This window comes from Ambystoma mexicanum, chromosome 13 (assembly GCF_040938575.1).
Source record: "Ambystoma mexicanum isolate Mex_15411 chromosome 13, UKY_AmexF1_1, whole genome shotgun sequence".
Classification (NCBI taxonomy): Eukaryota; Metazoa; Chordata; class Amphibia; order Caudata; family Ambystomatidae; genus Ambystoma; species Ambystoma mexicanum.
The window spans coordinates 313,224,324-313,247,094 of record NC_090938.1 but is presented as its reverse complement, the minus strand read 5'-3'; the positions used below and the strand labels follow the sequence as shown (position 1 = coordinate 313,247,094).

Sequence of the window (22,771 nt, the reverse complement as noted above, 5' to 3'; positions counted from 1 at the left end):
AAGGTAGCAGGAGCACTGTGGTTATCTGCTCACTGTGCTCTGAGAGGCACAGCTCCACCTCACTGATGAGGCCCAACAAAGTTGAAACACGTGTATGGGGTTGCTGTTGGTACTCTTGTTCAGAAGGGAATTGCCATAGCATTTCAGTGCTGGACTGCCCATGTGGGCAGGACAAAGACTGATATGCAAATGAATATTTCCCATCTGTGAAAGGTAAAGTGAGAAAAAAGCGATGGCTGCGAACTCTCAAAGGGGGAAAAACCACAGAACAGCTTATCATGCCGTGGTCTTTCTGGAGAGGGGTGCCTGCTACCTTTTTTGAAAAATAAAATGAGGGACTGTGGAGAGTCCCCGGCTCCGTTCTTACACCTTATGATAGTTAAAAGGCCCTACTTTGGCAAAAACAGTTTTCCATGTGCAAACAAGTCTCGTTACTGGACACACAGGCTGAGCTTTTCTAATTAAAGTGTGATATGATAGAAACAGAGAATTTCTTTGAAAACACTTGCCCTTACTCATAAATGTTTGACCAACAAGGCCCCCCCTAGCTATCTAACCTTCTTTCTCTCCACACCTCCACCCACCTCAAAGAATTGCTCAGACACAGCCTATCGATACTTAGATTTAAACTTCAGAAAACTGGGGTTGCGAGCTTCCCTGTCTTGGCATCTAAGTTGCGGAACTCTCTCCCCACTACCATCAGATCTGAGGTTTCATTTAATTCTTTCAAACAAAAAACGAAATCATGGCTCTTTGCTCATATCTGACTCAGTCCTTGATCTCAGCAAGCGCCCCATAGTTATTTATCTCCTGCTTAGCTCTTTGGTTCTACTAACCTATTGTTAATTATGTCTTGCTTAACTTATGTTGCCGCCATGATAACTTGCTTTGTTCATTTTGACACTAACATTCTGTGCCTAAACTTACATATTATTGTATGAACTTGTAACTGTTATAGTGTGACCCAAGCTCATGTCTACTGTAAATCTATGTATCTGCCTTTAAGTTTTCGCGCCCTGATGCCTGTGGGCCTGGTGCGGGCAACAAATAAATAAAATGCAAATACAAATAGGATATGACATTTATAACGCGCCTATACACAAGCGTTTCAAGGGTTTTGTACAATATTCTAACTTTCTGAAGGCCAAAAGACGACAAACCTAGCTATTTTGTTACATGACTGTATAGTTTGCATCATCCTGTCTAGTTTTGCTTGTAGATGAGCTCGAAATTATACACAAGGCACGTATAATGGATGCTCCTGCGCTTGCCGGCACAGGCTTCCCAGACAGACAGGCAGAAAACATTCTGATATTTCTCTGTAAGACTTTGGCAGGCCGATAAATCAATAACTTACTGCTGAAGTGAAAACATAATATGATTCCATAAATATTTTCCATGACAGCAGTGATAGTGAGTAAGCCCTGCAAAAATGTCTCACTAAGGATGCCATTCAAGTATTTTTCACTGGGCACTGTTATGATTTCACCATAGAAAGAAAGTGAGCATGATAAGGTTGTCGTGGCAAATTTCGCACAGAGAGCAAGCACTTCCCGGGGGGCACCCATTGGGGGTACTACACAGGTGCTGCAGTGAGGAATCACCACTAGGGTAGCACAGTGTGGGAGGACTGGAAAGGACGAGTACAAGGGAGTGCTGAGTGGGAAGCCATGAGAGCATGCAGTGAGTGTGGCACTGCAAGGTATTGTGTTGAGTGTGTTGCAGCGAGGGATCGTGGCTAGGGTGGCACTGTGAAGGATAGTGGAGAGTGGCAATGTGAGGGACTGCAGAGTGGGTGGTGCTATGAGGGACTGCAGAGAGGGTGGTGCTATGAGGGACTGCAGAAAGGGTGGCTTCTCACCTCCAGTTCTTGGTGTGTGGTGGTCCTTCCTCTAGCCGGAGTAAGGCGAAACGGGCAGCACTGAGAGACAGACCCCTGATCCCATCTCCCCACTCTTTCTCAGCTCTGTATGGATGACATAAAAAACAAGTTGAGTACAACATACCTACGAATATGGGAGAAAACCTCAATTGAATGTCAACCTTTATGGAAAACAACAATTTACTTACGTTCACTAATTATCTTCCTGATTAATGCACTCTTCTAACTTAAATTCAAAGATCTTTTAAAATAGCGTCTTGCACTGAGTGAATGTGGAAACCTTAAAAACCCACCTGCTGGGTTGGGCCGACCATCATGGGCACCAAAATGAGACATAACCAATAGAAACCTACTTACATATGTAGAATATCTACTCATGTTCCCTTACTTCTTTTAAATGCAATTTCCCAAGCACAACCCGGGCCAAATGGAACGCTAGTATACGAACCTAACAAAATATTCAAGTAATCACAGAAAAACTGAAGGGTAGGAGAGACAGATTAGGAATTTGCAAAAGGAAAATCGGGTCTACCGGGAAGAACATTACCAGAAGTAATCTGTTCTATTACTTTCCTCAAACAGATCCTCATCTTTTGAATGACTACTAAATCAATACCATAAAACATATTACTGTGATATGGGAGGGAGGCAACACAATTACACAGAACTGATGTGCAAGAACTGCCCAAAGAATACACCCACCCCTGCCCAAGAGTATACACGGGAAAGCTCCCGAGACCCAATTCAAACTAAATATCAGAAGTGTCTTAAAGTCAACAGTTCAAGGGTACAACAGCATCCGGGACAGGACCCTGTCAAGGAGGAACACAGACCTCTTCAGACTTCGGTCAGGGGGCCTACCCGGGCGATAGCCAGAATCCAACCCTGTCTGATAGGCGGGGTCGGGGAGTTGGGTGGGCCCCTACCCCTGAAATCCCCTCAAGCGCCTTTAATGTTAATGGCCCTCCCACACTCAGTCACACAATGGCTCCCAGTACTTGTTCTGGCCAGAGTTCTCTAGAAGTCCCAGAATGCACCTGGGTGCAACCAAGATAACCCAGACTGAAACCAGGGGATTCGAACCGAGAACAGAAAGGGATTGGACTACATTTTTCTTGCAAAACATTTATTTTTTAAATACCCCCCAACACTCCACTTACCAACCTTTGACGGACCCCAGGTGAATGGTGGGGAAAAAGAAAACAGAGTGAGAAGAGACGACAGGGGAGCAGGTGAACAGATGCACAGAACGCTCTGAGGCCTGCAGGTGTGCAGCGCGTTATGAAAAATCAAGTTAAGTAAATCCTCTACAAACTTAACTGAAAGCAAAACATACTAGCAAATAAAGACTGCCACAAGAAAAAAGAAATACGAGAAGCCTCAGCAACTGGCTGCTACCCTGCAAATGGAGACCAGAATTGGGGTCAGGCTAAGAGGGTTTTTTAAAGCATTGCACTGGTGTAACTCAACCTCTGAAAAGAATAGCCAAAGATAGGCTTGTAGGGTCAGGAGAGTGCTGGAAGCAATGAAATATGGGAGAGAGAGAACCAGGAAGAGAACAGTTAAAAAAAGGGAGCGAATGAGAGACAGGGTGTGCGTTGTTGGGGTGAGGTCAGGAGACATGGAGGTGGACTGAGAGACTAGGCATAGGACAGATGGTGAAGCGGAGTGGAGTAAAGTTGGTGGCAGAATGGCTGTAGTGTACAGGTGATTTATTGGTTCTGAGAGAGTGCTACCAGCCGATTGTAATGTAAGGGACAGAGGGGGAGAACTGTAGGGGAATTTACTGAGAGGTGCGGAGTGATAAATAAAGTTTATGGTACGAGGGTGTGATAAGAGTGCAAGGGGTTGTGGAAGTAGTGGTGAGAGTGGAGTGAACCAGAAGGAAGGGAGATATAGTTAGCAGAGAGAGGCAGAAAAGGTGTGTTAAGATTAGGGCGCAGAAGTGTAGATCAGAGAAGGTTGTGTAGAGAGGCAAGAAGGAGGTGTGGTGAGGTAAGGAGAAGGGGTGTAGAGAGAAGAAGGCGGAGAAGAGAGAGCAGCCATCGGAGGGACAGAAGGGAAGAGAGGGGGGTATTAAAAAAGGCAGAGACGGGCAGATGTGTTCTAAATCTTCTTTATTAACATTCTCAAATACTCAAACTTAATGTCACATTTACATGTTTGGAAGGCACCAGTTGGCCGTAGGAGCCCAAAGTAGCTCCTGGTAGCTGTTGGTTTCAAGTTAACTAGGCTCCCCCAGGCTAGAAGCAGGAGCTAAATAGCTCCCATCAATTTCCGAACCCTGCTCTACCATGAGATGACGATCTAGCTGGTGATTCTCTTCTGCCGAGACAGAGCCAGGTGCCCTTGCCTGCCCCAGCTTCACCAGACTAGTTGAAGGAGATCCCTTTTGCTTCCTATGGCCTGGATTCCTTCACTCTTCAACACTGTTCTCAAACTCATCTCATCCAGTACCTCCTCTGCAAAATGCTTGTTCCTCCCACCACTGTGGGTTTAGTCCCCTTTAATCAGGGTCTCACCCCTATATCCTGCTTTGGCATACACATGCACTCGTGTTCCTTCCTTCTCTAGCTGAATACAACCTCAACAACCTCCTCCTGAGAACTCCCTCCGTCCACTCGCAAGAGCTCCCTCTGGACAGCCCCAGAGAACTCCCTTTTTCCATTTTCTAATGCATTTTTTTTATCCGTCGTCTCCTGCCCCCCCACCCCCAAACTAATCTCTTTCCCCTCTTGCCTCGGGCCTCCTCTCTTTAGTTCTCCAAACGCATTTTACAGCTTCATTTCAATATTGTCAATCTATTTCCAAATAACAAGCCTCAAATTTCCCTAAACACCCTTCCATCCACTTCCTAGGACGTTACCTTTTATAATCTGACAGTCCCTACCCATGGGCCGTTCTGGGTGCAACATCCTACAGGTGTGCATCTTCATTCATACTGCATTGGTGTTGGGGAAGTGCTTTATCCACAAAAGTGTAGTACATACCTGATTGCGTAATCCAAAATATTCTGCTGCTTTAAGAAGCCAGTGCACCATTATAAGATTTTGTTTCTGTACGAGTTTGCATGTGTGTGCTGGCATTCGTGGCAAGTCGCAGAGCTGCATCCACGAAAGGAACATTGTTAAGCGTTTTCACTATTCTCAAGATCTAATGATATCTTTTAATGTGATCAGGGTTTATATATTGTTGAGCTTGAGGAGAGGGTACGCAGTCCTAAATAAAGTCATGCAGATTTTGTCAAGGCCTCATAAGGGCCATGGAATTTGGATCTAGCAAGTGACCGTCCCCTACCAAGTAACGGGGCTAAATTAGGGTGCATTTTAGCTCAGGAAGCACCTCAGACTCTTTGGTCAACCTGACCTGCTTTGTTATGCTAAGCTCTTAGGTCTTGGTATGCTCCTGTTACGTTATGCTTTGTGTAACTTTTGTTGTTATGATCTGTGTGCTTTGTTCCAAAATCTTATTGCACGTTAACTTAAATCTGTGCTTTTATTTTACACCTTAGCACTGCTTTTAGGTGGGCATTGGCACTCCTCCTCACTCCTTATTGGGACTTCTACATCCTCCCTCAATGCATGTCAACCTTACCCTACTCCGCCTTCTGGGTTTCCTCTTTTTAATTTTCCTTCTCAATGGCAATCTTGTAACCGAACTTGAATTTGTTTCTAAGGTGTTTTGCATTTTTACATATTCATACAACCATCCTTGATTTTTTTCTGGGACATACTCATTTTTGTTACACTAGTTGGTTAGGTCATGTTATATAACATTTGGTGGTGATGTCAACTGCTTTGAACAAGCGGAAAGGTGGCAAGCTCCAAAACACCCAAAGAAAAATAACATGAGTGGCACTCAGTTTATGAAGAGGGCTGTAACGGCGAAGGTAGACATGCAAATGTAATCTGGTAAACACCCCAGTTTGGACCCACCAGAGATATGCATGTTGTCCAGATTGAGACAGTTAGGCTGGGCTGAACATGCAGATTTACTAGTACCACACACATAATGTTCCTAGCAGGCCTCAAGAACTTCCTGGAAGCCTGGTCCAAGGCTTTGCTCCCAGAGGAGCCACAGTTCATCAAAACCCATCCTCGTTTAAGCATGCCTATAGTTCTGACCCATTTTCCTCAATTGAACCTGGCTGCTTGGGGTCCAGAGGAATAAGCAGAAGGGCTGTGCCTTCAACATTAGCCTGAGTCGCATCTACATAGGATTAAGAATGCTAGCAAGTGCCACACTTAGATGGAACTGTGAACTCTCGCTTGCCTCACATCTAGATAGGATTATGAAGATTAGCAAGTGCCACATTCAGATGGAATAGTGAATGTCAGCATGTGCCATACTTAGATGGAATCGAGGGATCTATGTGATCACTGCGCCACCGGAAAATGCTGACGCCAGTTACAGCGCGGCACAGTGATCATATAGATCACTGTGCCTGCTTCCCCCGGCCTGCATTACCCTACCCAACCCCCACCCCACTTACCTTTACGGGCGGCACACTTCTGTGTCCGCCGCCTGCACCCTGCTATCCCTGCAGCGTCAGCTCCTCCCACTAACGTGGGTTAGAGCCGACACTGCAGGGTGCTTTTCTTTTTTTTTTTCTTACATTTCCCCCGCTTAACAAAATGGTAAGCGGGGGATACCCCAGCAAACGCCCCCCCCCCCCCCGACTCCTATTACGGCGCCCAAGTAGAGCGGGGGACACCCCCGCAACCCCTGCTCTGCTTGGGCGCAGTAAATGCGCCCTCATTTTGTGCACCTCCAAAGTCGCAGTGACGGCGGGGGCGCACAAATGAGGGTGGTATTTTGGTATGGTTCCGAATCGTGAACATTAGCCTGCCAGCATGTGCCACACTTAGATAGAATTGTGAACACTAGCCTGCCTCACATCTAGATAGGATTATGAAGGTTAGCAAGTGCCACACTCAGATGGAATAGTGAATGTCAGCATGTGCCACACTTAGATAGAATTGTGAATGTTAGCATGTGTCACACTTAGATGGAATCGTGAACACTAGCCTGCCTCACATCTAGATAGGATTATGAAGGTTAGCAAGTGCCACACTTAGAATTAGGAAGGCTAGCAAGTACCACATCTAGATAGAGTTGTGAACTTTAGCCTCCGTCGAACACAGACCGAATTGCGAATGATAGCAAGTACCACACTTAGATAAGATTGTCAACAATAGCCTGCGTCACAACTAGATAGGACTGTGAATGTCGACCAGTGCCACATCTAGATAGAATAGCGATTGTTAGCCAGTGCCACATCTAGACTGCATTGTGAATATTATTGAGGCCAGATTTAGATAGAATTGTGAATACTAGCTTGCTTCACACATAGACAGGATTTTCAAAGATTGGCCAGTGCCACATTTGGATACAGTTGTGAATATTGGTGGGCGTCATATATAAAGGATTGTGAATATTAGCCAGTACCAGATCTATCTAGAAATGCAGAGATATTCACGCGCCACATCTAGAAAGAACGTGGAAATTTAGCACATCACTTCTAGACAGCGATGCCAATAACCAACCCACTAACAATTTCACCCCTCTGCATACATCTCAAACTTTAACCAAACAAAACCATAACACTATAGCGCAACAAACCGCACAAACCTCACTACACCGCTACAACAAAACAAACCACACAGACTCACACAACAGCACACAGCGGCTACCGACCGGAAAAGCACCATCAAGCCCAGCAAACGGTGTTAACCTGGGCTGAGGATGCCAACAGCAAATCACTGCTCTCTTGCACTTTTCCCGCTCGTTCCCACTAACTCACCCCCCCTTCCCTTTTCAGAGAAGACCAGAGCGCCAGGGGACCACTCCGGTGGTGATAGTGCGTGGTACAAATATCCTTTAACATGTTTTCTTGGGCATGGTTTCAACATGCCCTGGCTCACAATGACAGCATGAACTCTGCTAAGCCAAAGACAGTGTTCTTGTCCATAAACAATTTGTGTAAAAGTACAACTATAGGTGCTCCAAGATCAATGCAGTCGTGTTGCCTTGGCGACAGTATAAACACTTTATAACATATCAGAGTGGGGAGAGGGGTAGGATGGGGGTAATGGTGAAATGTGCATCTTTTTCAGAGATTTGCAAATATGGCAAATTAGCATTTCCGACATACAACCCATTTTCGAATGTTAAAATGAATTCCAGGTGTGCAAAAGCAGCCCAGATCACGTTCCTTTGTCTGCAAGTCCATTTTGGAGCACAGTCACACTCCTGCTTCATGCCCATTCTCTCCAATTTGATTGGCTGAAGGGCCCCCGAGTGCTGATCGTTGGGATGACTGGTGCTCATGATGTTGGCTTGTAAAAGAAAGCTTCTCTACCAGCTCCTTAGACCTGTGAGATTGCCTTACTGTGGCATAATATTTTGTGCATGCAACACTGCACATTCACAGCCTTATGGTACCAGAAAAAGCACAGTAACAAAACAGAACGGAAGAGTGTCAGTCTGCCATTAAATACAGAAGGACAGACATCTGGCCATTAACTCCCTACCTACCCCTATTTGCCACACATGTACCTCTTCCTTTTACCCGGTCTAATGAAAGGCAACCGGCATAGAGAGCTCAGATTGTATTTTCTCACTATCTAGGGCTGCGCATTGCTATAATTTGAGGGCCTGTTTGCAAATAAGGTACCGCCCTCTCTCACAATAAGCTAAAAAAGAAACCTAGCATGACATGACAGGGAATAAACTCTAAACCTTTTTGACATCAGGGTGCCAGGCATTACTGTACTAGTTTGACCCTTATATTTACTTACCTTCTATTACCATCAACATACCCTTGGCTTGGCAGTCACAGAGTTAATATTGTGGAGTTTGACCTGGGGTACAACGTATAGAGCTGCCTAGGAAGAAAAACTACCAAATGTCCATGCTTGCCTGAGCACACTCCAGAGTCGCTAGTGCGTCCAACATTACATTGTATACTAAGTCACAACTTTACAAATCTGGAAACAGAAACCAATTATAAAAACACTTCAGGTCATAGTGGCCTCCTCCCTTTTGCAGAACTATGGCCTATTTAACAGGACTGATAGGCCATCCCAAAACATTTCTCTCTGGCTTCATTTCTCCATTCTTTTGCCTGTAGAATATGCCGTGTTTTTTGCCATTTAAAAGTGCAGTTTGCACCACAGTCGTTTTCCCTGAATAATTTTAAAAGAATATCTCATCCAAAGCCGCCTGCCAGAGCTCCCACTTGTAGTAGGCTGAACTCTGACTGCTCTGACCATCTGCCATGACCACCTCTGTCCAGGCAAGATGGGCAGTTCTCAGACATGTTGTTCTCCAAAGCCCAGAACCACATTCACACTGTTTCCCTGCATAAAGACACAACCCCACAGCCCTCGGTTTGTTCAGCGCACTGCATAAGCAACTTGTTGTCAGTCAGGACCAGCATACACAGGAAGCAGGCACAATCAGTGGCAGACCAATGCCTTTTTGTGTTGCCATCTCGGACCAGAGGCCACTACTGCAACATCCAGCAGTAAGCACCGCACCCATCGAGGAGTCTGTGACCACTGTCGGTTTGGCAGGGCTACTGAAGAAACTTCCTTCTCAGCAAGTGGTCTCGAATGGCCCACCACAGAAAATCCTGAAACACTTCTCGAAAAGCACAATAGGTCTGAATACTTGGAATGGGAATCCAAAACAGCCAAAAAGGTATTTCCCGGGTACTTTATGTAATCTTCCAGCTTCTTGGGTCTATTTATCAACAACAAAGCAAGGTAACACTAGATATTGGTATTAATTGATCCATCTAAGAACAGAAAACTGTATGTATGGTGGAGTGCGGCCAAGTGATGTTTCTTGCAGTTACATTACAGATCCTGTTATCTGTGATAGACTAGCCTGTGAAAACCCTCAGGAAGGCGTGGAGCGCAGCGTGCGAGTGCTGTTAGCACTGCTGGAGAAGTTTCTTGGTGTTGTATTATGGACCCCGTTAGCTGGACAAACTATGCTGTGGAAACCCTCGGGAAGGCGCAGAGCACTGCTTAGTGCAGACAAGTGCTGTTAGCACGGCTGTTGGTCTGTTCTACATTGAGATGGGTGAGTGTTGTTAACTCTGTACCATATATGTACAACCTTAGAAGCAGGGTAAAGCAAGCAAACATGATGCTAGAAACAAATCTTATGGACATGGCTCAGGCCTGTTGTGGGGGTGTCCCATACCCCCGCAGACTCCCAGTGGCACAGACTCACAACAGAGACGTGTTTCAGGCTCGGGCTCCATTGCCAAATCACCGCCTGAAGCTCATAATCCATTGAGTAGCAGCACGCTTTTTCTTGATAAACCAGTAAAAAAACAAGAAAGCGTCGAAAATAACCTATTTTTTTTTACTATTGTAAGTAGAGGCGACATCAAAGAATCAGGTGATGTATCGGAGACATGTGGAATGGGAGAGGAAAAAGGCATATGACTGGTTCGGAGTTGGATTCACTCGATCTGACTTGAGGTCAGAGGCAGAGTGCTTGACTCATATCTGAATACTCCCGCAATTTTTACAGACTACGCAAGTGGCGACACTGATCGTTCGTCATCACCTTCTCCTAGGAATACACCCCACAGTGAAGTCACATCAATGCTTGAAGAAGACGCAGTAAGTTGTGGAAGCAGAGAGCCCCGAGAAGAACAGAGGAGGTTTAGTGCAACCAGTGAGCGGACTGAAAAGTGCTCACCCATGTAATGGGTTACTCCTCCTGGGAGCATGGTATCTCCCAGGCTCCTGCTCCTGTCTTGTGGCAGTGACCACATGATCGTATTGAATAAAAAGAATGAGCTGCCTCCTGCTCATTTAGTCTTGAGAGTAACCAAACATGGTGTGCTGTGTCGTTATTGTGCAGCACCATGCTGGTGCTGCGTAGCTGGCAGAGGGCCTGCCCTGCAGGGCCCTCCACCATGACAGTGCCCCTGCTGAGCCAACCTGTCCCTAGCTCATGGCTGTCTGCCATGTATGTAGAGCCCCTGCTGGGCAACTCTATCTTCGGAAGCCGGTGCCCGAGCTGGGCAACGCTGGTGTTATCTGGAATTGTAGGCCTGGGTGCCCCCAGGCCATGGAGGAGCCCGAGTGCCCCCGGACTGACCAGGTGCCCCTGGTCCGGAGCTGTTTGCTGGCCGCTCCAAGCCTCGAGGCCATGTCGGGTGATCCCGACATAAGCAGGGTGATCCCTGCCTGCAATCCTGCTGCATGACTGCAGCCTGTGTGTCTGCTGGGGGCCCCCAGCACGTCGGCTGGGTGCCCCCAGCCTTGGTCAGCCTGGCCTGCGTGACCACAGGCCTGGACATAACAACCCAGACTCTGGTTACTAACCAGAAGTAACTGTGGGTACAGCTGGAACTAAGGAATTAGTGGCATGCAGGACGAAAAGAAAAAGCTGTGGACTGCCAAATAACCTCAACAGTACCGCATAAAGAATATCTGATGAAAATGAGAGTTTTTCAAGGAAGCAGGCTCGCCTTGAGACGCCACAGACTGAGGCAAGCTCTCAAACCCCTGCAACTCTTACATCCATGGAAGCCGGTCATAACCAGGCAGACAGCTGGGGAAGACCAGCTTGCCTTGAGAAGCTACTGCGCGTGTGCCTATGCAAACCTTGGCAAGAAGTCTGTCAAAGAGGGGGAATAGTGAGCATAGAATAAGCCACCAAGACTCGGGCGAACCAATTGCCGCTGTGGGAAGGAGAGCGCCGCCGGTATATGAATGTAAGCAGTGTTTGCAAGCAACTTTGCGGGAAGCCACGAAACCGGCAAAAACACGCTGGGGCACTCGGCATCAGATCAAGAAGCTGTCCACAATAATAGCCACAAGTGGCATGTAGCAAGCCGCGCACTGCCTATGTGCGGCGAAGCTTCAGACCACCATTAGAGTGTCTCCAACAAGCCATTGGTGGCAAAGGCAACGAAACATCAGAAGTGACGAGCAGGTGTTACAACCCAGCAAACCCCAGAACGAAGCGGGTAAAAAGATATTTGCTTGCTTTTAAACGCGTACGTGTTGTCAGGAAATGCAGATTGTTCCCTGTCGAATGAAAACCCCAGGGAGACACTGTAAAATGTATATACATACAATAAGGGAAATCAAGCAAGCAACAGATGTGTGTGTCTTATTAATACATACTCTTCCTCGTCCCAGTGATACGAGAACTTAAAATTGTCAGTACTTGGCAGGAGCGTATACTAAGTCTGTCAGAGACAGGGCGAACCTTAATTTTGTCAATTGCGCATATATAATCCAACCAGTGCAAAGACCAGGGGAACAGGATTGTCCCCCATGGCATTACTGGACTCTGTCCAGGAGAAGGAATTCACTTCCTCCAACAGTAAGCAAATGAACAAGTAAGAGAATCTTACTTTGAGTTGGTGGAACTTTCTTCATTGGAAGTTTGTACCAAAGAAGGCTGCAGCAGAGCAGTGAGAGACACATTATTTTCCCCTAGATCCACCTTTTAGTAGGATTCAGAGTATGAGCATCAGATTAAGTTTTGGACACAGGACGGAGAACTTTATTTTGGACATCCTGACAACTGTTCCATTAGTTAGTTGTGTTGGGGCTAGTGAGGCATTTTTCTAACCCCACTTTTCTGTTAAATAAAAGTATTTTGCAAGAAGCTTACTACCTGTGTCAATATCCTATGTCCGATGCCTCACAGAGCCCTTAGGCACTCGACACTGATACGCTTATGGTTCCTCCTGCAAAATTTTCAACGCAGGGTGCCTGCTGTTTCTCTGTGTCTCCAAGCAGTGGATGCATTGGAATAAACCACAGTTCCCCATTAGACAGGAGATCAACCCTTTCACTGTATAGCTCACCCACTAGACCTACCTCTTTAACAATATCCAACGAACAGGCACAGGTTTGGCTCTTTTCATCCAAGAAGTAATTTAGCTGGAAGTGCTCTGCTATATAAATGATGTCACTCACTCAAGTCCAAGGGGAAATAGAATGATTGTGGTTGAAGCTAAGCAGAACAGGGCATGGTTTGGCTGCCATGCTGTGAGCAGCGGTACCTCAGAGCTCCCAAGAGATCCTGCACATGAATCCGTCAAACTGGCCCGATTTACTATAAAATTATACGGAAATACAGCAAAAGGTGTCAGAAGACCCAGGGAATGCCTGGGTGGAAGCCCTCTGTGCAGGAGAAAGAGAAACGGCTGCACGACAGCGGCAAAATAGCCAAGGAGGCAGCAGACAAAATGGCGGATGGGTGCCGGCTCAAGCGGTGAGGAGGAGCCGAGAGCCAGGGCCTGCACGCTCGAAAAGGGGCTAGCAGATAACGGAGCAGCAGGCGGCAACGTGAGGAAGAGAACCGGAGAAGAAAATACATAAAACAGTCGGCTCCAGCCCCGAGTGAAGCCGGACCCCATTGTCGTGGTGAAGAGTCTAGGACACGGAACTAAGGTAGAGTATAGCGGAGGAAAAAAGGTGCAGAGGTGGCCACAATAACAGTGGGAGCAGCAGAGAATAAGATAAATGAAGGTGAGCCTCCCCTCCTCCCTGGAATCACCATAATGAACGGGCGGCCAGGACACGCCTGCCGGATCTCAGGACCCCACCGGCACAAGATCTGCAGGAAATCGGGCCACGCCACACACGGGGAAGCATGGCACGCCGGCGAGGGAGTGCACGACTCCATCCGAGTGGCAAGGCTGGACGGGGGAGAGCAGCATGGCATAACAGCCAACACAAGACCCTTGGGGGTACACCAGACGATCAATAGAGCCCAGGCCTAAAATCATCTTGGCCCGGGACAAAGTCCAAGAATGCATACGTGGCAGAGAGAACACGAAGAGGGCCGCAGCCTCACCAAGACTACCACTGAGAACTCTAGAACCACACCCGGGCAGGAGCGTGTGAAAGCACACAAAGCAGGACGCAGAGACTGCGGGGATAAAGTGCAGGGGGGAGCAGCAGCACTCACAAGACTGCGGGAAGCGACACAGCGTAAGTTAAGACGCCTCGAGGGACTCACTACCATCGGCTGCCACTCAAAGGAGGACGAGGGCCACGCACAAGGTGAGAGCGCGCTCAAACAGAACGGCAAGCGCGTTGGAAGTGTAGAACACACTAAATAACAATCAAGATAGTACAACGACGTGGGAGAGCACAATCCATTCACCAAGCATAATAGTGCAGAAATGCCTGGGGGGACACTAGGGGGAAGGGAGGTAGGGGTCACCCCGTGATCCCCAGAGGAAGGAAGCAAATAAAATAAACCATTCACAGGAAACTTTGCCCAGGTGCCAGGCCACCGAACAGAGGGGTCGAATAACGGAAAGGAGGACGCAGAGCCTGCAGGGATACACATGACGGCGGGAAGCAACAAGGCGTAAGATATGACACCTGCAAGGACTTGCTACCATCGGCTGCCAGGCGGAGGAGGGCCACACACAAGGTGAGAGCGCGCACAAACGGAATGGCAAGCGCCCTGAAGGTGTAGAACACACCAGATAACAATCAAGATAGCGCAACAACATGGGGGAGCACAATCCATCCACCAAGCATAATAGTGCAGAAACGCCCAGGGGGCGCCCCCCTGTGATCACCAGGGGAAGGAAGCTAATAAAAGAAACTATTTAGAGGAAACTTTGCCCAGGCTGCAGGCCACCGAACAAAGCGGTCGAATAACACTGTGGGAAGATAAGCCCGAGAACCTCATGGCACAGCCCACAAGCAGCACAAGCAAACGTGCACATACACAGGCACTGCTGAACTAACCACCTAAGCACTGGGAGGGGGGGGCTTGGGGGCAATAGTGAGCCTGGAAGTATTAAGCAGGTGGGGCTACCGCAGACACGGCGCAGCTGATCACAAGAGAATATAAGAAATGGAAAGAGGGAATTCAGTATGCACATAACCGAAACCCATTAAAACCACTACACAAAGCGAAGTAGGACAGGAGCAGAAGACTGTCGAAGAGCCACCACACTGACATGCAGATCTGAGAACACAGCCCGACGGGTGAAGAGAACATAGACCTGGGCTGTGAAACTGGGCGGCAAACAGGGAGCAAAAAAGTCCCCAAACAATACTGAACAGGAAACAAAGGGGTTAAACAGGACCCAGAACACGAGGGATACCCTCTGGCACCTGAGAAATAAGAACAGCACCGCAGACACAGAGAGGAGAGGAAGTCAAGAGGGCGATACAACAGGCACGAGGCACAACATGCTGGACAAACACAGAGGGGAAAGGGCAAGCAAACCAGTATGGAAACATTCACCCGCAAGAATGACATGAGCCAGCCTACCCCAACAGACGCTAACACATCCGCAGTAAGAAGGGAGGAAATATGAAGGCCCCATACTTGAGGCCATTGAAGCGCTGAAGACCTCGCTGAAGCACAAATTGAATGCGGCAATAGTAGGTGACAGGACGTGCGGGCCCTGGCAGAATGACTGGCTACAGCAGAACAGCAAGTGCAGACCAACAAGGCTCATATCACGACTGTGCAATCTCAAATGACAGACATGCAGGACTGCATGCGCACTTTCGAGCACAGAGTTGAAGATGCGGAAGGGAGGGCCCGCAGAAACAACGTAAGGATTGTCGGACTGCCAGAGGGAGCGGAAGGAAAAGACCCTACGAATTATGTAGAAACCCTGCTGTTACAAGAAGTAGGAGCTGAGGTGCTGTCCCAAGGCTTCACGGATGAAAGAGCCCACAGAGCCCTCACCAGGAAACCCCCGTCGGGAGCGCCTCTGAGGCCTGTGACAGCCAAAATCATGAACTTTAAAGACCGTGAGAAAATACTGACATTCGAGAGAGAGAGGGAGGAGCGATCACCAGAAATTCCTCCAAGAGTGATCTACCCAGACTACACAGCGTTCGTGCAAAGACAAAGAGCATGCTTCAGACCAACAAAGGAGCGCCTCAGGCAGGCAAATCTTAGATGTATGTTACTATACATGGCTAAATTAAAGGTACTTCACCAAGGTCGAACACACCTCTTTGAGACCACGGAAGAGGCCCCCTTAATGCAGCGAATGACAGAAATGCACCCCAGTACGAAAATGAGGGTCCAGATTGAAAGGTTGAAAGGCACAGAAGACATCAGAGATGAAACAGGGACCAGATGATATATATAGAAGAAGGCAGGGTGGCAACCCTTAATCCGCCCGATAGAGAGCCCGCAACTAAGGACTCCAAGAATTTGAACAAGTTCATGGTGCCAATTTCAAGGCATCAAGCTGCGGCGAGCCGGCCCCGGCAACCTGGAAGGAATCCCCCAATTGAGAGCCACAAATAAGAACAATGATGGGAATGCACCTCAGTAAAATATCGAGAGAGTACAAAATGGACAATAAAACGGAAAACACCACTGATAGGACAGAGGCCAGATGAAGTACAAAATACGAGCTACGGCAACCCGAGGGCTGCCCCGATGGAGATCACGACCAGGAACCCCACTTATTCAGACAAGTTGAAGATGCCAGTTCAAAGGCATCACGCTGCACTGAGCCTACCCCAAGCAAAGGGATCCGAGCAAGGGAACCAGCGGATCCCAAGCAGAGGGAGGGTGGCTGGGCGTTGGTTAATAGTTCATGTTTGTTGGTTGGAAGGTAGCACGAGAAGGGGAGAAAACTTTACACGTAAAGGACATTATAAAGGTGCAAACGGCAAATAGATCAAAGCACAAGGAAAGCAGGAACTACATGACGTACCCTCAAGGCAAAGGACCTCAGCAGAACCCGCACAGTACAGTACAGGAGTACAATCAGGCTCATGGGTATGGACGGGCCGCAGCAGAAGTTGGCAAAATTGGCCCAGAAGAAGTAACAGTAGCCACTTGGAACGTCCGAGGGCTGAATGACTATGTTAAGAGGTTTGAGAGTATACGCCTGGCTCAACAGATGAAGTGAAAATAGCAATGCTGCAAGAAACCCATTTGACAAAAGAAAAGCAGTCCAGGAGAGCTAAAAAATGGGTTGGACAAATGTTTGGTTCGACCTATTCCAACTACGCCAGAGGAGTGCTGACGTGGGTTGCCCCCAATGTCCCATTTCAGTTGATAACGCAGGAACAAGACATGGAGGGCAGAAGGGTGATAGTGCACAGAATGTTGGAAAATAAAGAAGTGTGTCTGATAAACACCTACGCCTGAACCAAGACGTAACCACGTTCTTCAAGAAACTTGCACCCCGCCTTGCCCCATACAGGGAGGCAACCTTTATCTGGGCAGGGGAATTCAACTGCACACTCAACCCGTTAGTGGACAGGTCAGACAATAATTATAAGAAGCCAGTGCCACCGGCTAAAGCTCGGAAGAGGATTCTCAGCCTGCTGAAACTATACAATGTCTGGAGGTGACTACACGCAGAAAACAGAGCGTACGCACATTACAGCGCCACACACATTATCGCTACAGACCCTTAGCTTCCTACCTTTTAGGATATGTCCGTCAATCTAGCTTACCTGCGAGCCTTAGTGATATACGGAGGGTATTACTCTGTAATTCGTACTTCTGCACACTGTTCATGGTTTATTATTCTAACTATATAGGCCATCTTACTTCTGTGGATATTTGCACATTCTGTATACTCTGTATTTATGTACGTTCTGTACCTGGTGTATATTTTGTAAGTATGTAAGCTTTGCATTTTCATACTGCTGTGCCCTTTTACTTAAGGGTCTGGTGCGCATAACAAATGAATAAACAAACAAACACATGGAACGTTTACACGCACCAACTACATTTTCACAGGTAATGAAACCCTGGGAGAATTCACAAGTGCACACCTCAGAGCTAGAACACTCTCAGACCACGCCCCACTAGTAGTGACACATAGGAAGGGCCCTATACCGACATGGCGACTAAGGGTGGAAGCACTGATGGAAGGGGAATTTCAAGAACACCTGCAGGACACAATAGAAGACTACTTCCAACTTAATACATGTAGCGTGGACAGATCTAGGACTGTATAGAACACCTTTAAGGTGGTGGTAAGGGGAGCAGCGATTGGGAAGACAGCAGGACCTCCCAGGGAGCGTTCCGGCCAAACTTGGGAAAATAGAATGAGCAATAGAAAGGGAGGAAACACGGCGGGGATGACAGGAGAATAGTCAGCTGAACTCGTAGAACCAAGGTTGCAGTGCAATACTGTCTGGGAAAAATTGGGGAATCTAAACTACTAGAAATATATACTGAAATTACACACAGAGGGTGACAAGCCGGGCAGGCTTCTAGCATGGTTAACTAAGCAGGGTAATAAGAAAGACCAAATTAATGCGATTAAAGATGAGACCGGGGGTGGAGGGATGAGAACCCAAAGAGGGAATTAACCACGTATTCTCGCAATTCTACGAGAAACTGTATTTGCAGAATCAGGAGGCCGATAGCTCGGACATAGCCGACTCCCTACCCCAAGTTGAACTGCCGAAACTAACTGAAGAACAAGTACAGATACTCAAGGCCCCCTTAACAGCAGAGGAACTGGAAGCAGTAATAAATAGTCTCCCGACAGTCAAAACCCCGGGTCCCGACGGGTTACCTGGAGAATTCTATAAAAAACTCACTTTAGCACCTAAATTACTTGAAGTATATGAAGAACCCTGATAGAAGATTATGATGTACACAATGGCCAGTTCCTGCTGCAAAACAGCATGGTTCAAAGGATGAAGAGATGGCCAGGCCCATCAGAGAACGCTGACACAGGGGGAACTAGACGCATGGTACGATGTGTTGGAAGGAGGACACACAGTGAAAAGGGAACTGCAAGCACAAGAAAAGTGGGAGGTGGAACTCCAGAAGACCTTGACTGACCAAGTATGGACAAAGGGTCTTAAGATCTACGAAGAAGGTCTCCAGAAGTGTGAGATTCAGGCAGACACAGCTTTTTGTCACGCACAGGGCATACCTTACCCCCAGAAGAATATCTATCATGGGGAGCAAGGAAACTCAAAGCTGCCCTCGATACGCAACAGACAATGCAGACATGCTCTGCCTGTTCTCGGCCTGCCCAGTAATAAAGTTCTGGGACAGCATTAAGGAAAGAGCAGCAAAGGTTGGAATCCACATGCAGGCGTGGTCGTCGAAATCGTATCTGCTGGGACTGTTTCCAAGAGATGGCAAGCAGAGAACATATATAGCCAAAATGAAGGACTTGATGAGCATTTTAGCAAAGCGTTGGATTGCAATGGTGTGGAAATCTAACAGTTCCAAACATAGAGGCATGGCAGGCCGACCTGAAGAGATGGACGCTAGCCAAGACAACAGTTGTTATGTTATGTTATTTTTCTTATACCGCGCCAAAGCCCGTAGGCATCCAGGCGCCGAGAGACAGATAAGGCGGCTACCAATGAGGAGGAATATGCTAATAGAAGAGGTGAGTCTTCAAGAGTTTCCGAAACACAAATAGGTCCCCGGTTTTACGCAAGGTAGCTGGCAAGGCGTTCCAAGCCTTGGTGCCTTGGATATGAAATGCTCTGCCAAGCCCACAGGCTTGTTTCACACGGTGGTGGACTAATAAGAGATCTTACGCTGATCTAAGTCTTCTAGAGGGTTGATAGACATTTACAACATCTTTCAGATTGCTAGGTGCAGTCCCATAAATACATTTATGGCAGATGGTAAGTAATTTAAACCGAATGCGGGCCTCAACAGGAAGCCAGTGTAATTTTTTTCCTGGCAGCAGTAATCGGTTCAGAGCTTTTCATCTGGAAAATGATGCGGATGGCTTTATTTTGTACTTTTGCAACACAGATGACCCCAGTGGGACAACAAGTGCAGACGAGAATGCAGAAGAGCAAGAAGAGCCCACTTACTAAAGCATTGGACTAGCCGAAAAGGAACTTTCCGGGTACTGCTGGTCCAGAAGGTACACTATACAGATGTGCAGAACCAACCAATGATCCGTCTACAGACGGCCAGGACAATGCGCCAGACCAATAATGATGCGAGAAACTCCCAACATGAAGTGCTAGACTGTATGTTGTGTTATTTGTTGTTTGTTATTGAATGTTGTTAAAACAATAAAGAGTGGGGAAAAAAAGTTACGTAGAACTGCATTAGACAATGATATGACTAAGACAGGGGTTGGTAGTTAGTAAACCTTGAAGTCAGTGTTGGGAGGAGAATAGCAGATCAATAATGTCTGGTGGCATCAATAAGAGCATTAACCAGATGGGAGTAGCGCAAGTTTTTTTTTATTCAAATCATCACATTTGGTGGAAGACATTGGTGAGTTCATCAGCCCAGATCGCTAAACCACCAAGGAGGACACTTCTATGGAGATGAACTAGGTTGTAGAGGTGGGGGGGCGTGGCTACAGAGCCACGATATAGGAGGTGCTCCCATGGTGCTCCTGCTGATAATTCAGGATCCTGACCATAAGTTATGATCCGAACCGACTGAAACACTTAATTTGATAACTACGGACGCATGAATGCTCAGAGAACGCTGGTATCGCATTTCCGCATCGGACCGCAACACAGTCCGGTAATTATAAGCTGAAGAAGTATGGCAGAATCCTGTCGACAGAGAAACAAAATGGCAGCCCAAGCAATGACAAAGGATCAAGCCGACAAGCTCCGAAAAGAGAATCAGAGTGGCCATGATACAGAGCAAACTGGATTAGACCCCGACCAGCTGAAGTGGCAAGAGTGGAGAAGAACGAAAAGCAGATGAACAGGTCTGCACAGTGCTGACGAGCACAGCATCCCCTGCCGAGACGGGAATAGAAGTGGATAAGGAGAATGAATGCTGAAAGTCCGGAAAAACAGGAATCTCGTACCGGAGCCTCCTGCACTGAAGGATCCATGTGGATAATATGCGGCAGTAACGTGGTGGCCTGCAATCTCTCTTTCCATTAATGCCTTTTGAACAAAGAAAACAAAGGTGAGGGTGCATTCGTGACCGCTGGCGGACAGGCACACACTGTGAAGCAGGATACAGTGTAACGAGGGAAAGGCTGTAGCTATTATATTGAGGAAAACTCTATTTCAATGACAGTACAGGGCTGCGTGGCAGAACCTGGCACGAAAGATCAGAATATTTGTATCGGACACTTTGTGTGAGTTACTGTGGCAGGCATAAAAGGGCTTTCCGATAAAAAGAAATTAACTAAGGAATAGACTCAGTGGAGTCCCATATGTATCAGAAGCGCTGACAGTACACAACACCGGGCACAACAGGCGTAAGAGGAAACAGCCACATGAACTGGGAAGGCAATGCATGCAAGGAAGACCACATGGTTACTGGACTCCCATAAGCCACAATACTAGAGGGAGAGCAAGAATCACACTAAGAAAGACATCTGGGACAGTCAAGAACCACGATTCACTAACCCAGCTACAGTTAATGAGCAGCCAGCCGTGACAGCACTCATGTCCTAAGGAGTGCTATAACAAAAGCCATAGCACTACTCAGAGAGCTCCTGAAATCTGGATGCAACCTGCAGCAACTAATACAGCAGGTGAGCAGCACTAGATGCAAGACAATGGCTGTGGGGGCTTGAACTGAGCAGGGACCACTGCAAAGAGAAACCGACCCCAGAGGGGGACATTGAATGCAAGCATAGGCTGTGGAACATGGGCTCCCCTGGAGAAGACTAGCCCCGATCCGCAAGAGGAGAAGAGTCACAGATAACAGACTCAAGACACAGGGCGCAAACTGACAGTAGCACTGAGCAGTGGCATCCTGAAATTAGTAGCAGGTACTAAAGCAGAACTAAAAGAGGCTGCTGTATTGGAATGATCACAAAGTCATGCTCTACCTCAAAGAGTGGACGCTTTCAAGAGGGGCTGGTTGCATTGGATCCCGGCTGGTACCAAGATAAAAATAGGTGGTGCAGCAGCCTATAAGTACCCGACAAGTGCGTATTTTAGTTCTTGGCTGCAAAGACAATGACTGAGGATCTGTAGCCATCTGATGCCAGGTGACTGGGCAGCACCAGCAAGATACAGAGCAGGTGTAGCTGGAAGCCCCCCATACAGACCTAAGCACCGTTTGCGCCAGCGCATGCAATTGTTGGAAAGCTGGACCCTAGCCATCTTGAACTGAGGCATACGGCGACACCGTGATGGCGTCCAAGCTGCCCAAGACAAAAGGGAAGCAACCCACAATGGAGGACTTTGCAAGGACACCACAGCCAACAGAGGGGGCTAGAAGTAAAGAAAGGAACCTACAAATGGACACAACCTCAGCACGCAATGATCACCAGATCCTGGAGGCGATTGCAGACTTGAAAGTAACGTGTGAAACTAAACTAGAGGCAGCCATGGCCGAACTCAAAGCAACACTGGAACTTAAAGTTGGCGCAGTACAGGTGGATGTCAACCTACTTAGACAAGACAACAAGAAGTACGAACAATAGCGGAATGCACAGGTGAGCTGGAGAAGGAAGTGACCTCAAACACAGCTGCATGCACATCTCACGCCTCGGAAATTCACATACTGAAGCAACAAGTAAGCAACATAGAAAATAGAGCAGAGGAAGCCGAAGGGTGCGCCCGGAGGAATAACATACGCATTGTGGCGCTCCCAGAGGGAGAGGAAGGAACTAACCCAACATTCTATGTTGAGACTATCTTGCTGCAAGAAATAGGAGGGGCGCTCACCCAAGGGTTCGCGGGTGGAGAGAGCACACAGAGCCCTGACAAAGAAACCACCACCAGGGCCCCTCCCACCCCCCAAGACCAATAATTGCCAAAATACTGAATTACCGGGACAGGGAGAAAATCTTGGAACACTTCTGGAAAGGGGGCACAATACAAAGAGCATCCGCGTCTATTACAGTGTACCCAGACTATACACTTCTGGTGCAGAGACGGCGACTGAACTATGGGACGGTGAAGAAGAGACTGCGCAAGGCGGGCTATAAATACATGCTGATATACCTGGCGAAACAAA

General features: G+C 47.5%; 1 protein-coding gene across 3 annotated transcripts in view; it reads right to left on the bottom strand.

Moving 5' to 3' along the window:
• SLC12A6 (solute carrier family 12 member 6) overlaps window positions 1–22,771 on the bottom strand; it is a 3,180,404-nt gene that overhangs the window by 900,761 nt on the left and 2,256,872 nt on the right. For all 3 annotated transcript variants that reach the window (XM_069633764.1, XM_069633765.1, XM_069633766.1), the window contains one exon: window positions 1,862–1,966. In XM_069633764.1, the coding sequence (XP_069489865.1) occupies window positions 1,862–1,966 (105 nt within the window). The remainder of the gene's footprint in view (window positions 1–1,861; window positions 1,967–22,771) is intronic.